The 14,960-nt window shown below is 59.0% G+C and overlaps 1 protein-coding gene across 3 annotated transcripts in view; it reads left to right on the top strand.

The window, feature by feature from the left end:
• SFSWAP (splicing factor SWAP) overlaps positions 1-10,120 on the top strand; it is a 52,510-nt gene extending 42,390 nt beyond the window's left edge. For 2 of the 3 annotated variants that reach the window (XM_011371384.2, XM_011371386.2), the window contains exons 15-18: positions 2,412-2,537; positions 8,607-8,771; positions 9,534-9,606; positions 9,816-10,120. In XM_011371384.2, the coding sequence (XP_011369686.1) occupies positions 2,412-2,537; positions 8,607-8,771; positions 9,534-9,606; positions 9,816-9,881 (430 nt within the window). In that variant the 3' untranslated portion in view covers positions 9,882-10,120. The remainder of the gene's footprint in view (positions 1-2,411; positions 2,538-8,606; positions 8,772-9,533; positions 9,607-9,815) is intronic. The other variant, XM_011371385.2, reaches the window with a different exon arrangement.
• Positions 10,121-14,960: the final 4,840 nt, after the last annotated feature.

Here is a 14,960-nt window from a genome sequence, read left to right as displayed (position 1 = left end):
CCCGAGGGGCGGAAGCGGATGCCCTGTGCCTTTTATGTTTAAGCAAACTGGCTCAGACGTACCTGCCTCTCCGAATATTGAAAGTTTCTCAGTTGGAGAGACTCCTCATGACATTATACAGCGGAAATAATGTGAGGCCGTCTGGGTGGTAACATGCCCGGAACTTCTCCCCACTTGTTCTTTATTACGCGGCTCAGACAAGGAGGGGTAGTTCACTCGTGAGCCCCGTCGGGGGCTGGTAACCTGAAGGCCACTCGCGCCGTCTGCGGTTTGTAAAACAGGCTTCGCTTTAATGTCCAGTCTTGAGCAAGTGCCATAGACGCCGAGTCAGCTGTGAGGAGGGTGAGGCTGTGGCCACGCGCACCCCAGGCCGCCGTGTGGGGCTAGGGGTGTCCCTCCAACGCCGGAGCTCCACACCTCCTCCCTCTGCTCTCCAGGAGCAGGGGGCCCGGCCCGCAGAAGTGCGCCGAGGACCTGTGGTGAGAGAGGCTGTTTCAGGGTCCCTGTCGCTCAGAGGACAGCTCTCAGTGGGCCCTTATTTGAAAGGGAACCGTCAGGGTAATTCAAGCAAAAATTCCTCCGTCGCACTGTGCTGGAACGTTCTAATTCAGACCATCGTGTCTTCTAAGAGGACCTCTGGTCACGTGCGCAGACGATTTGCTGACAAAATGAGACTCCCATTTCCTGCACTGTTATGTGGCGATGTTAAGAGCCTAATTAGCAGAATAAAAACATTAGAGTTTCTTTAATTAAAATAAGACGACGTGTTACCTGCTACAGCTTCCTGCCCCGATTCCAAGATGGGCTTTTTTTCCCAGATAACTTGACGTCCGGTAACAGTCACTTCACTTTAAAAAAATCTAATGTTAACAGCCACTGGCAAATGGCATTGTGATGCGAAGTTATGAATTTGCAGGCATTGAAAACCGCCTTGTTTTTCCTGCGCGTAGAGTGCGTCGTGAGCTCCAGGCTGAAGCGTGCGTGCCGGGTGCTGCAGCTAAGCGGCCCCCTCTGGGTCCGAGCAGCACCCAGCCCGGCACATTTCATTCTGAATGTGACACGTGTGCCCCCTGTCACAGCCCCGTGGCCACCCTGGGGACACTGAGCACGGAGCCCTGTCAGAGCTTCCCACCACCAGGTCTAACTCCTGGAGCTCTTTTGAGGGAAAACCTGGTACGTCGTGGAGGTGTCTGACAGGCCTCGCCCTTGTCACCGTTATCAAATCTCAGGGAAGGTCGGGGGAAATGCAGCCGTGTGATAAGCTATGGAGCAGCTACGCTAGAGAAGACCCCGAGGCCGGTGGCACTTTATCCTGGGGCAGGTTCATTCCGTGGCTGTGACATTTTTCCGGGAATGACTCCGGGTTTTCTCTGTGACACAAGAGAGTGAACTGTGATGACAAACTGATCTCTGCAACAACAGCGTGTGTTGTTTTTCATTTTATTGTAATTAAAATGATTCAATGTAGAATTTTTGAACGGCAGAATCAAACTGCTCTTTATTTTGTTTTTGAGTGGGTTGTCATAGAAACAGAACAAAAAGAAATTGGGCTTTTTTTTAGATTTCTGTTTATCGAAAGTCTTCCCAAAACAGCAATTCACTGAATGAGCAAAGGCTAAAAGAAGGGCCCTAAACCCGTGGTTGAGGAGGCTCCATTCCAGACGCGCCCCCAGGGGTGGGGGTCCTGCGTCAGAGCCCTGGCACCGACTGTCCCTGCAGCTTGATGGTCACATGTGGATTATGTCACTGCAGGAACAGGATGAATCTTTCTTCAGGCACATGAAAAGGAAGAATAAAATATTATGGGTGGTTTTGCATCCAAGAAATGTCATCAACTTAAGTCGTTTCTCCTAAATTATGATGAGAATAGTGTGTCGGAATCGACCCGAAGGCTTAGGCTTCATGCCCACAGACCTGCAGCCTGTTCTCCACGCTTTGTGCTCAGAGGCCACGAGGTCCCTGCGAGCAAGAGATGTCACCCTCAAGCCTGCACGCTCAGCTCCTTCCCGCTGGCAGCCGTCAGAGCACGGACGCGGGCTCGGACCCTGTCGCCTTCCCTCACCGGAAGTCGGCAAGGGCACCAGGGACGTGAAGGCAGAGGCGAGAGGCCAGAGGGAAGCTGTGGGCCGGGTGTAGCCACCAGCCGCGTGCGGGGTCAGACCCCATGTCATGGAGAGTTGGTTGCTGTGGCCGCGTGGCCAGCGACACAGAGCCCAGCCTCAGAGTGGGTCGCATGCCGGTTCTAGTTTGGTGTTGTGTGGTAGGTGCTCTGGAATGGGGGGAGCGCATCCGCCTCTGTGGCGGGACAGATGGGCGCCTGTCACCCCGCACAGTTGGCCGAGGACTGACGGCCTCAGCAGTGGAGGTGTCGTCTGGCCAGCGGGACTGAAACACCTGTCTCCCTCTCCCAGGTCACGATCACGGTCCCCTCGCAGAAGAGCTCACTCTCCCGAGAGACGGAGGGAAGAAAGAAGTGTCCCCACCGCCTACCGGATGAGCAACAGCCCTGGGGTCAGCAGGAAGCGGACGCGGTCCAGGTAGGCGCCCGCGCTGGAGGGGAGTCGCAGACTGGCCCGTTTCTAAAGCCAGGCCCCGGCCGTCGGGGAAGCCAGGCCCTTTCACAGCTTCCGTTGCTGCCAGACACAGCAGGTGAAGGGCTGGGGTCGCGTGGTGACCCCCTGGGGCTCTCGTCCCCACGTCCAGCTGTCCTAGACCCAGACAGGCACTTACCCCTCCCTGCTGACAGGCAAAGCCAGTGTACGGACAGTGACAAGGAAAGTCAAACTTCCGGTCTCAGGTAAATCCCCACGGTGACTGTGACCAGGCCACCGCTGCAGCTCCCAGGCAGAGCCAGAGTCCTCGTGCGGTCCAAGGGCAAGGAGAGAGTTTGTCCTCTGACCACTTGACCACTGGGAGAGACCTGTTTGGCCAAGTAGAGCCTGCGACGGGCACACCTGGTCCGGGCCTCTGACGCCCAGCAGGTGGCGTCCCGGCTCCTGCTCCCCGGAGGGCTCCGAGGTGCCTGCCATAAGAGGACTTGCTGGGCCATCTGCCCCTCGGGGGCCCAGGAACATGGCGCTGGACAGTGGTTTCTGTCAGCGCCATCAGCGGGCATTTCCGACTCTGCCGAGGGGTGCTGTCTGGGGACCATTCTGTCCAGTGGGGGTGCATCACTTGGCCTGTGTGTTTTCATCGTCCCCAAAAACGGTGGGTTCTTGTTCTTGCGTCCCCACTTGCAGTTGTGCGTTGTAGCCTTGACGTCGTGATACTGTGATGGCGAGTGCCAGTCTGGACACTCAGCATTCTAGAACCTTCCAGAGGTCAGATCCTGAATTATAAGTGTAAAGATTACTGCTTTTGGACAAAAGAGCCCAGTCTCTACCCACTGCTGCTCATCCACAAAAGACACGAGGCAAGCAGCCTCAGAGATGCCCCTTCGTCACCTGGGCAGGAGCAGACCTGCAAGGCGTTTCTCATGGGAAACGCCCCCTGCACTTTGGCTGGTTATGTGACAGTCCCATCGAGTGTGATGCAGTATAATCTCTTTTTCTTAAAACAGATCAGCAAAGCTGTAACGCTGGTAGGTTTCAGCAGAAGCGTCCCACGCAAACTCCTGTGCCTTGGTGGTCCCACGCCAGGCATACACGACTATTCCAGCATAATGCGTTGAAAACTGAAGCCCGTTTTCAGTTTTGTTCTTAAAGTAAGCCATTGTTTAACAGTAAAAATTCATCATCACCTTGTACGTGTGAAGGGCAGGGTCTAAAATTAATTCCTTTTAACAAAAGACCTCTCTCAAGAGTTCTCATCATGCCCTCGAAGTCACCTTTCTATTCAGAGAGGAGCGGGGGAGACGCGAGTGTGTCAGGAGTCACCAGGGCCTGTCTCGGAACGTTGATAAGTCACGGAGAAGAAGGTAAAATTTGATTCTCTGCAGAGTGGGCTGCCCTGCCCGGCGGAGGGACTCGGAGGGGCTGCATCGGGGGCAGTGCAGGCGGCGTGTGCGGTCACTGGCGACTTCGTGGTCTTGACTGCAAACCCGAGTCGTCTCTAAGGCCAGAGTGCGTTCTGTTACCAGTCGAGCCGTGTCACTGCGGCAGTCGGCGTAGGCGTCTGTGTCAGGTGGTGAGTGGTCTGCAGCCGTGTCACCGCGGCAGTCAGCATAGGTGTGGGCGTCTGCGTCAGGTGGTGAGTGGTCTGCAGCCATGTCACCGCGGCAGTCAGCATAGGTGTGGGCGTCTGCGTCAGGTGGTGGGTGGTCCGCAGCTCCCCCACTGAGTCCCTGACGCTGTCTCCGCCCAGACCAGGGGCATGAAGGATTATCTTTGCCAGCTGGTCATTAAGTGCTGCTTTACTGACTTATTTTGAAAACTTACCTTACCAGAAAATTTTAAACTCACTGTTTAAGAATAGTACAGCGAACAGCCGTGTGCACGTAATCTCTAGCTCGATGCTGCAGTCTACTATTTTGCCATATACTGCTTTTCTCTCTGTCCCCTCCCCCCACCACCACCACTTTGTATATTTCATGACCGTGACAAGTTTGGGCCAGCTGCGTCACAGAAGGTCCAGCAGTCCAGGTGTGTCTTACTGTGGTCTCACGCTCAGGTTCCTGGTACTATCTTTGGCAATAAAAATGTGAGGTGGTAGTGTGCGACTTCCCATTGCATCACCCCAGGAGACCCAAGCGTCTGTTAGTCCATCACCGGTGATGCTGGGTTTGACCGCTGGGCAGAGATGCCACCGCACGTAATGGTGCCTCTTTCTCTTTGGACTAACGAGTGATGGGGACGGCACCGAGACAGTGTGCATTCCTGTTGGCAGCAGCCTCTTCTCGTTGGTCTTAGCGCCTCCAATGCCTGTGTCAGTTCTCGCCCTGGTGACGCCCTGGTGACGGCCCAGCCATGACCGTCTAATTCTGCCCCCTTTGTTTTAGCGTGACTATGGACTTAGGAGGGGACTTTTATTAGTTGCGCAATAATCCATCGCCATCGTTCTGTTTGAGGGTGTCACCTTCAGCCCCGTTGTTCTTTGAGCACTTACTTGTTGCTTTGGGCATGAGTTTCCAGGCTCAGCTGCTGCTTCCCCACGCGCTCCCCAGGATCAGCCCCTTCTGCAGCAAACCCAGCTCCTTCGGAGAGTATTTGGAAATCGAGATCTGAGCATATTGAATCTTTTTTAAGAGTAAAATTCGTAAGACTGTTGGGCCAAACCATATGAGAGCACACGTCAGCAGGGTGAAAACAGAAGGTTCTTTTGGGATTGGCCAACGAATTCCTGCTCTTAGCACTGCACTCGGCACGGCAGTCAGCGACAGGACTGTGCTGTGGCTCCGGCGTTTACCTGCCTTGTTGGTTCAGGGTCGACTCTGATCTTTGAAGGGTGCATCTCATGATACCCTAGAGCAGCCACCAAAAAAGTAGCTAAAAAGCCAACAGGGTATAGAATAGAGCCTTAAAAATGCTTTATTAACTCAAAAGAAAGCAGAAGAGCGGGGAGGAGAGGGAGAGGACGAGCGCGTGGTTGGCTGGAAAGCGGGACGCAGACTTCACGCCGTCCGTGCAGGAAATCCCGTTAGGCGACTCGGCTGGCCAAGAGGCTGCGGTCTGCGCCGGCATCAGAAGCGACACCTGCAGCCTGCTGCTTGTGAGAGGCGCTTCGGGTATAAACACACAGGCGCCGTACGGTGCCAGCAAGAAGGAAGGCGGCATGGCCCCATCAGCGGGGGACAGTGTGGGCCGGAAGTGCCAGACATAACGATTATGGGCCATCTCAGAGTGACCGAGGGGTCAGTCCTTCATGAGGACGTGAGTTTTAAAACGAGTACATGGGATGAAAGAGCTTAACATGCTTGAAGCACAAACTGACAGAATTGAAGGAGCGGGTTGAGAACAAAAGCCTGCGGATCCAGAAAATGCGAACAGCGCTGCCAGCCAGCCGAGCGCCACAGCCCACAGCTGGAGAACGCACATCCTCATGCGCGCGAGACAGTCAGCGGCTGGACAGGGCCCTGTGCCACCCTGGGAGTCCCCAGGACGCGGGGGATGCAGGGCGTGCTCCCTTACCACGTGGCAGTGAGTGTAACTGTAAGGAGATGTAGAAAACCCTCAAACGTTTGGAGTCACCACATTTTTAAATTGCCCGTGGATCAAAGAAGAAATCACAGAAGAGAGAGAATGTTTTGAAATAAACGATAATGAAAATATAACATTGACATCTCGGGATAGGGGAGCTGTGCTCAGACTGAGTGAGTCAGTAGCTTTACGTGTTTATGCAAAGAAGAAAGATGTAAGAACAGTAACCTACTCTTCTGTCTTGAGAAGCTGGAAAAAGAAGAACAAATTGAACCCGAAAGACATAGAAGCAAGGAAATAGTAAAAACACCAGAAATCAACAGAGAACAGGGAAATAGTAAAACCAAAGATGGTTCTTTGAAAATGATTAAAAATTTGATAAATCTTTATTTACATTGATCAAGAACGAGGGCTACAGACATTACAAGGGCAGTGGAAATAAATCTTGTTTTGGATAATTTACAACTTAGGTGAAATAGACATCAGTCAATTCCCGCAGCCTTCAAGACAGAAGGGCACCGGTTTATAGACACCCCTGAAAGAAAACAGGAGAGGGAGAGAGCGCTGCCCAGCCCTCCTCAGGCGGCCGTCACAGCCGACCCCCGAAGCAGATGGGCAGCACGTGCGGGGTGGCGGGCGTGGAGTGTGTGCACGGGCGTGTGTGCACAGGCCTGTACCCTGGAGGACATAGAGGAGCCCTTAAAGCGTTAGCTGACTCGAGTCTAGCAGTTTATGGAAAGGGCAGTAGGTACATCGTGGCCAGCTGGGGTTTCCCTCGGGAGTCCGGGGCTCCTTGGCGGTCAGAACCAGCTGTCGCGATTCACTGCATTCACAGGGTAAGTGGGGAAAGTCGTGTGGCAGCTCTGTGGATGCGGAGGAAGCATTTGACACAGTTCATCACTCCTCAAACAAGAAAGGGGGCAGAGCTTTTGGCAAACGCGCGAGGGAGAGCCGGGCGCTCTTCCCGGGGGCCGAGCGGGGCCGACGGGCCGCCGGTTCGTGCCACGGCAGCGCAGAGAGCTGAAATGCCTAAAGTTGGAAAGGAAAAACTAAACTGTCTTTTTTACATAATTATGTAAACTCTTAAGGCATCTCTTAAGTTTATTTCTGTGTGCTAGGCCAGGACAATTGAAAAATGAAGTTAAAAACAATACCATTCGTGCCAATACCAAAATAAAACCACTTCGGGATAAATAGGAAGAAACACGTGGAAGACTCTGTTCCCTGAAAACCACGAGACGTTTCAGAGAAACACGTAAGGAAACAAACGGGGAGACAGCCCGCGTTCTTGGGCTGGACGGCGGGATGTCGCTCAGGCCGGTGTCCCCGCATGGCTCTGCAGACGCCCTGCATCCCGGGGACAGTTCCCACGGCTTCTCACGGGCCTGGGCAAACAGCCTGTGACCCGTGTGGCCCTGCCAAGGGCCAGCGCAGCCCAAACAGCCTCGAGACATGAGGCTGGGGGACGGTTTCTAGCGACGCGAGACTCCCCAGAATGCCATAGCAGCAGAGACAGCGTGCGGTGGGTGCCTCGGAGTCAAAGAGGCCAAAGCCATCAGTGAGGGAAGTGCTCAGAATGCGCCTGACGGCGGAACACGCAGGCCTGACGCCCGAGCCCAAGGCCCATGCGGGCCGGGACCCCAGCCTGAAAACCGGAGAGCACCACCACCACCTCGGGGTGGCGAAGGCGCCTGAGGGTGTGGAAACCCCACACAGAGAAGAAATAATAAGCCTGATTTCTGTGAAGTTGAAAGCTCCACACAAAAGGCACAACTGCACAATTAAGAAGTGGCCAGGCAGGCCCCAGACCGGGAGAAGCAGTGGCCATATGCGACTACGACGGGGGCCGGTGGCTGGGAGGACCTTCCGTGGAAGAATGTACTGAAATAAACACCCGTCAGACAGCACCCGGAAAGGCACTCGGCGTCTCCCAGGGGAACGCGGTTCAGAACCCCAAGATGCTAGGCTGAAAACGGCAGCGGCACTGGGCAGCCACCACGGTTTCCCGCGGCGTGGACGCTGCCGCGCGTCCCAGGAGCTGTCTGTGGTTCCCCGATCCCGTGGGGCGTCGGGGAGCAAGTCCCCCCTCCGACTCATGCACGATTCCTTAAGCGCAGGCTCGGAGCGTGTGGTCCCGTGAGATTGCACCGCGGCGGGCCGGCCCCTGCGGGGCGCGGGCAGCCACAGGGGCGCGGGCCAAATGGCGGGATCCCAGGCGTGCGCCCCGGACTGCGTGCCTGCCCGGACATCAAGGTGCCCAGAATGGCAAGGGGGGCTGGGACCTGCGTGACGTGGACGTGCAGGCCTCGGCGACGGGTCACAGCAGGGAGGCGCTGACATGAGCCACTGCACAACAGCACGCGTTCGCTTTGTGAGCGTTCTAGGTACAGGCGACGCACGGGGGCGGCGGGCCCTGGGGACTGGATTCGGCGCCCCCGCAGAGGAGAGCGCGCATGCGGGCGGAAGTGTCCCCGCCCGGAAGCCGGGCCTCAGGGCTGCCCGTGCCCTTAGCTAAGCATGCTTTCTTTCCAGAAGCCCCCACGAGAAGAAGAAGAAGAGGCGATCCCGGTCACGCACCGCAGCCAAGGCCGGGTCCCGGCCAGCATCCCCGAGCAAGCAGGCCGCGCGCCGGCACTCGGCCCACTCGGCCAGCATCTCTCCCGTGGAGAGCCGGGGCTCCAGCCAGGAGCGCTCCAGGTAAGCGGCCTGGCCAGGGCCCTGCGCCCCACCCGCTCCCGTGTCCCTGGGAGCTGAGGGCGGACACCGCCTGGAAGCAGAAGCCACCTCCATCCCTGGGCGGAGGCGGTCGGGGCGGCCTCTGCCCGCTGGGATTCCCAGTGCGGCAGATGGGAGGGCAGGAGTTGCACCTCCGCTGGAGACAGGTGTCAGATGCCAGGGAGGGGACGCCCCGCCCCGCCCCGCCCCTCCGCTCCTCCATGTGACAGCAGCCGCCCTCCAAACTGCACTTCCCACGCTTCCCGTCCGCACGGTGCCCCTTTGTCCTCACAGGGCGTCTGGGGAGGGCACGGGCACTGGGGTCCACTGTGGCAGGACCCCGACCTCACACCGACTCACACCGGGCCACAGCAGGTGGGCCGAACTGTCACTTTCTGACTGAACAGCTGCGGCGACACCCATGTCCCCACTGACTGTGACCTGGTCACCCTGGTCAGCAGCGTAGACGCAGCCATCCCTGCACTAGCGAGGGTGGCTCCCGCTGGCGGCCGCGGTGGTTGTGGGGGTGTTTGCAGATGCCCCACTTCCTACACCAGACCCACCCGCCATCCCTCGGCCGGAGCAGGGGTCGGGGGGTCTCCGGGGTCGGGGGGTGTCGGGGGGTCTCAGGGGTCGGGAGGTCTCGGGGGTCGGGGGGTCTCGGGGGTCGGGGGGTCTCTGGGAGTCGTCCCTCCTGTTGCACCGTCTCTGGTGTTTTAAGCCCTCGCCCTCTCCCGGTATCAGGGGCGTTTCTCAGGAAAAGGACGGCCAGATCTCCTCAGCGATTGTGTCTTCCGTCCAGAGCAAGATAACCCAGGTAAGGGGGGCCCTCAGCCTGCCCCGCCCCTCACCCGCACCGTCGGGTCCTGGGCTGCTCACCCGTGGGGCTGGAGCCGTCGGCAGGTCCGAGAGCCTGGGAGCCGGCATGCATCCAGCCGTGGGGGGTCTGCAACTGAACCCCGTGCCAGCCCGCACGCTCCCCAAGTCCCAGCGGGGAGCTCACGGAACCCGCGTCTCCACCCACAGGACCTCATGGCCAAAGTCAGAGCGATGCTCGCAGCTTCCAAAAACATGCAGACCAGTGCCTCCTGAGACCACGCTGCTCGGCGGGCCTGGCCAGGGCCAGAAGCTCGCTTCTGCGGGGACCTCGGCACCGTGCGGGTCTCCGGGGCGTCCATGGACAACGGTGGTTTTGTAAATTTATTGTAGATGACATTTTCAGCTTCAGATTTTTGACCAGCAGTCTCTTATCTGTATATTTGTAAATAATATCATGTTTCTGTGAAAATGTATTATCAAATAAAATGGGAGGAAAACACCTTTTTTAGCTAGCCACTGTGGGCCGTTTCTTTTTTCTGTGGCTTCTGAGTGTGTCTTTACTGCCTGCCGTCTGTCGTGGGGCTAGCATGCTCTGTCACATGGACAGCGGTGGGGCTGGGCTTGGCATCGCCCAGGCACTAGGCCGTCTGTGGGTTTTGGTTTTCCTTCGCATCCACGGCGTCCTCAGACCTCGGATGGGTCCACCACGGATGGATCGTGCCAAACAACCGTTCCCCGCCGACTCCCGGGGCTGCAGTGACCTTGTGACCCTGTGGGTTCAGCCACGTGGCGGGCAAGGATCAGCAGTGCGTGCGCCATGCCATGCCAGCGCCTAGAGCCCCTCTGTGCCCGCAGAGTCCGTTTGCAGTTCTGCTGGGTCACCAGGACCACGGTGGGACTTCTCGGTTTCCCTGTGTAGAAAGCCGACCCTTTCTGGAGGCCCTGGGGGGTGGGAGCCGAGAGGCAGGCGTGGCCAGGGCCGTGCTCGGGTGCAGAGCTGCCCGGGAAGCCGGCCCCCGGCTGTCCTGCAGATGTGTGCGTGTGCACATCCGATCCGTCCTCGGCACCTGCCGCACGTGGTTTGACGTGTTCACCTTTGAGACGGCGCCACGTCAGCAGTTAGGGACCCACCTCACCCTCATAACAACCCTCACTGTCCAGTTGACAAATGCCCGGGGCGTACACACACCACACGCCTGCCTGTCGAGGCACCTCCTGGAGTCTCCTGCCACTTGGTCACACGTGGCTCAGTCCCCGGCCCCAGTGACGGCCGGCCACACTCACTGTCCCCAAGCAGCTTGTCTTTGCCCAGCAGTACCACTGAGTCTGCAGAAGGCGCCCCGGGCCGCAAGGTGCGGATGCTGTAACCTTGACGCGGGAGCCCCTCCGTGAAGGGCTCCTGCGGACGGAAGGTGAGGCCTCCGCCAGCACCGGATGCCGCGGGCCAGGCATTCCCACCTCTGCCGAGTCGGATGGACGGACGGACGGACAGCTCTCACTGACTTCTCGCATCACGAGTGAGGCGGCAGCAAACATGGTCACGAGCCACCTGTATTTCCGCAAAGCGACCTTGCCCTTTGGCTGTTTGTACTGTCGAGTTTCTTCCTGCATCATGAGAACTCTGCATATTAAAGAGATAAGCCTTTTCCGTGTTATTCATTTTATAAATAATTCTCCCGATTTGCCTTTTTTCTTTGTGGTTGGCTTTTACATGCAGAAATTGCTTTTTTCTATAGTCGTCCACTATTCTCACGGCTTCTGGGACCCGTGCCTTAGCAGTGGAGACTGTGCACTCCCAGTCTGCGGGCAGGCTGTGTAGGCTTTTGTTCTCACTGGGAAGGATCTGGGTGCAACCAGAAACGAGTCCAGATGGGGAAGTGGCTACGGGGACCGAGCACCAGCAGGAGGCCATCGAGCGCCCTGGGTGGCTGCTGCCAAGCTTGTGCCCCCAAGATGTGGCTGTGGTGTAAACTGGCAGCGTTGGGCACACGGTCCATCAGACCCCCACTCGGCTGAAGAGCTGGGCGTTTGCAGCCAGGCAGCTAGGCAGCTGGGGCGATGTCACTCGGCCTCATGGAGCCCTCTCTGAGGGGTCCTGAGAGCGGCAGGTGACATTCTAGGGGCAAGCTCTAGAGAGCTTGGCAGTTCACAGACATGGCGCAGGTGTGCTGCTTGGGGTCCACGAGACCAGGGACCACCGTCACCACCACGGGCGATGGAGGGTCGACCCCTCAGCCCTGTGGCATGCGGGGGTATCGGTGTCGGTCCCCACGCCCCTTCGGCTGCCGGACCCTTGGTTCACACAGCATGCTCAACTTCCTGCCACTAGAAATGCTGGGAAATGGGACTTCACCCCATGGGTGACATGTCATCCCACACTACGCGTGACCCTCCCGCCGGGTTTGGCCCCGTGGTGGAGCACCCAATCGGGCCCTGGATGCCTGCCGTGCCCCCGCGTCACAGAGGGCACTGCCATCGGCGCCTCGATGGTGAGCCGTCGCGAAGGTTCTTTGCTCCTGGCCCCTTCGCAGCGCTCCTGCGGGTTGGCTCCGGACCCTACGCGCTGATCACGCTCCGAGGCCACTGTCTCGGCAAAAGTCGCTTCTGAGCCTCGAGCCCAGGCTGTGCTGCTCAGACCATGTGCCCACTCTCGGATGTCACCTGCGACCCAGTCATTAAACGCCGTGACCTCATGTGAGCTGTGAGGGCCCAGATTCTGGGAACACAGGGACAGGGACGAGGCGAGAACTGACGGGGGTGGCGTGGGAAGGCTGGAGGCTCCGCCCGTGGGCTCCCCACAGGCCTCCGCAATGCTGGGGTTCATCCGTGCTGCGTAGGCGATTCTTCCCCGGGGTGACTCCCGCTTTGTGTGCACCCTGCCAAGTTCCTTCTCACAGAGAGAAGCAAATGGAAACGCACGCCCCCCCCGCCCACATGCGCGTCTGCTCAGAAAGCGGGGTGCGCCTGCCGCCGCGAACGCGTTTGCCGTCACCGCACACCCTCATCTGCACGCAGGGAGCTCCTGTGTTCCTTACAAGTGAGGATAGCAGAGAACGTCTCCAAATGCCAGCACCGGCTGTCACCACCTGACACTGGGAAGGAACATCTGTCTCAACCCTCGGACGTGAGTCGGCACGTGGCACACACCTCTCCCTCCACTGACCAAGGAGGCCCCGGCAGCAACACGCACACGGGGCCGGCTGTGGCTTCTGCTTCTACCTGCTGGTAAGGGCGCCGGGGCCCCTGGAGGAACACCTGGTCCCAGGGGCGCCCGGAGCGCCTCACGAGGCCGGGAGGGAGGGGCGTGTGCCAACGCCCAACCACAAAGGCCCCCGTGGAGGGGACCCCGGGCAAACCGAACAGGCCGCCCAGGCGAAGCGGGGACACTCGGCAACTAAGTAAGTCGTGTCACACTGGGCTGTGCCCCGAAGCCTAAGTGCCCGTGAGCTCACACGGACACAGGTAAATGAGTAAATAAATGCCAGCGCGGACACGCCTGGGCACAGGCGCGGCCCCGCCCCGGCAGCTGGGCGGCTTCCCTCTGCGAGGACCGTGGAAACGCGGCGGGATCTGGGCGGCGGGGACCCGCAGACCCGCTTTGGCCGGGTGACCAAGGTCGACACCAGCGGTGACGCGTCGTGCCAACAGCAGGTCTCCGGACACGACAGGACGAGAAGGACACGTCGCCCCTGCAAACCCATCACCCCAGTGTGACCACCTGACTGGGCTCTTCCCAAAGTCAAGGGCATCAAAACAAGGACGGTCTGAGAAAGGTCGGCCAGGAAAGAGCCAAGGAGGCAAAGCGACGGAACGTGAGGCCCTGGGACAGGAAAGGCTTTCGGGGAACAGGAAGTCAGTCCGGCGGCGTGGCCGCCAGCGCTCGACAGCCTGTCGCTATTGGAGCATTTTGGTGACAGACGTGAGACCCCGATAGAGGAAAGTGCACCGCGCCAGGGACCTGGGAGCTTTCTAGACCATCTTTACAGTTTTCCGTCGATGCAAAACTGTTGTCATTTTATTAAAAAGGAAGAAGAAACTCAAACGCAGAAACAATGCCTTCTCCAGCCGTGACCTGGGAGCGCCTGTTGGTGTGGCCAGCGTGGAGGACGGGCACCTGGCCTGCTGGGCCCTCGTGGCCTAGGTGACACGCAGGTCACACGTGGTCGAGCGGCGTCCCTGGCAGACCTCCCGCGCTCCCAGCCTGCCGTCCGACCTCCAGGTGTCCTGGACGGAGAGTGGACAGCGCCCTCCACAGCAGGCAGCTGAAACCAGGGAACCGACAGTGCCCAAAGGAAACGTTTGTGGGCTTCGGCAAGGCCCAGACGAGAGGTTCATCCCTCTCCCGTTGCCCGTAACGAGCTTGTGAGGACATGCCAGGCTGCTCTAAAACACCCTGATGGCAGTGCTGGTGGCCTGGGCTTCGGGGCTGACGGCCACTCCACCATGTACTCGGGGCGGGGAGGGGTGATGGCGGGGAGTTTGGGGCGCTCGGGGTTGCCGCCCGGAGCGGGGAGTGACCAGGCCCAAACCCGGGAGGGACAGCAAGACCCCGCTTTGAGGTGAGACCGTAGGGGACAGGCGAGGACACGGGGCGGCAGCTGGTGACATTGCCAGGAGGCAAAACAAGCAGGTGGGGCAAGGAGGTGTCTCGAACCCATGTGAGGGGAGGCTGTGGCCCCACTGCTTCGGGAGCGGCCTGGAGGAAGGCAGCTGGTGTGTCCAACCGGCCACCAGCGCGGGCTGGGGACATCGGGAGTTGGTCCTCTCCGTTCTGGAGGTGGGGGCCTCCTAGGACTGCCCCGGGTCCCGTGGCCTTCATGTGTTTCTCCCCTTCCTTCCCTCCCAGGACGCTGGCCACTGGGTCCAGGGCCCACGGGGTCACACAGGGGAGCTAACCTCGAGACCCCCCTTTTACTTCATCTGCCAGGACCCTTTGTGGGTGGATGCGAGTGTGAGGGACACCACATCCCCCTGCCGGGGCCATCGGAGCAGCTTCAGCTTCTAGGATGCTCGGCCGGGAGGCTACAGAACCAGCCACGCAGCCCCTCGCCGTGTGTCTGATGGGCCCCTAGGCAAGAACCTAAGCCTGAGTCGCCTCTGTACCCGGGGCAGGGACCTCAGCCTGAGTCCCCCCTGTGCCGTGTCTGACGGGCACCCAGCAGGGACCTCGGCCTGGGTCCAAGAGTGCCCTCCTGGCAAGCTGGAGCAAACCACACACGATGGGCCGTGTTTGCTGGGCAGCACTTGCTCGTGTGGCCACACCTGGTGACGGGCAGGACCTGGGCTTGTGCCCCAGCAGCTGGCCTCCACGCAGCCGGCCGAGCAGCGCTGTCACGAGCCTGGCTCCTCCGC

This window comes from Pteropus vampyrus, unplaced genomic scaffold, assembly GCF_000151845.1.
Source record: "Pteropus vampyrus isolate Shadow unplaced genomic scaffold, Pvam_2.0 Scaffold189, whole genome shotgun sequence".
Lineage (NCBI taxonomy): Eukaryota > Metazoa > Chordata > Mammalia > Chiroptera > Pteropodidae > Pteropus > Pteropus vampyrus.
This window is presented reverse-complemented; position numbering and strand designations above follow the sequence as displayed.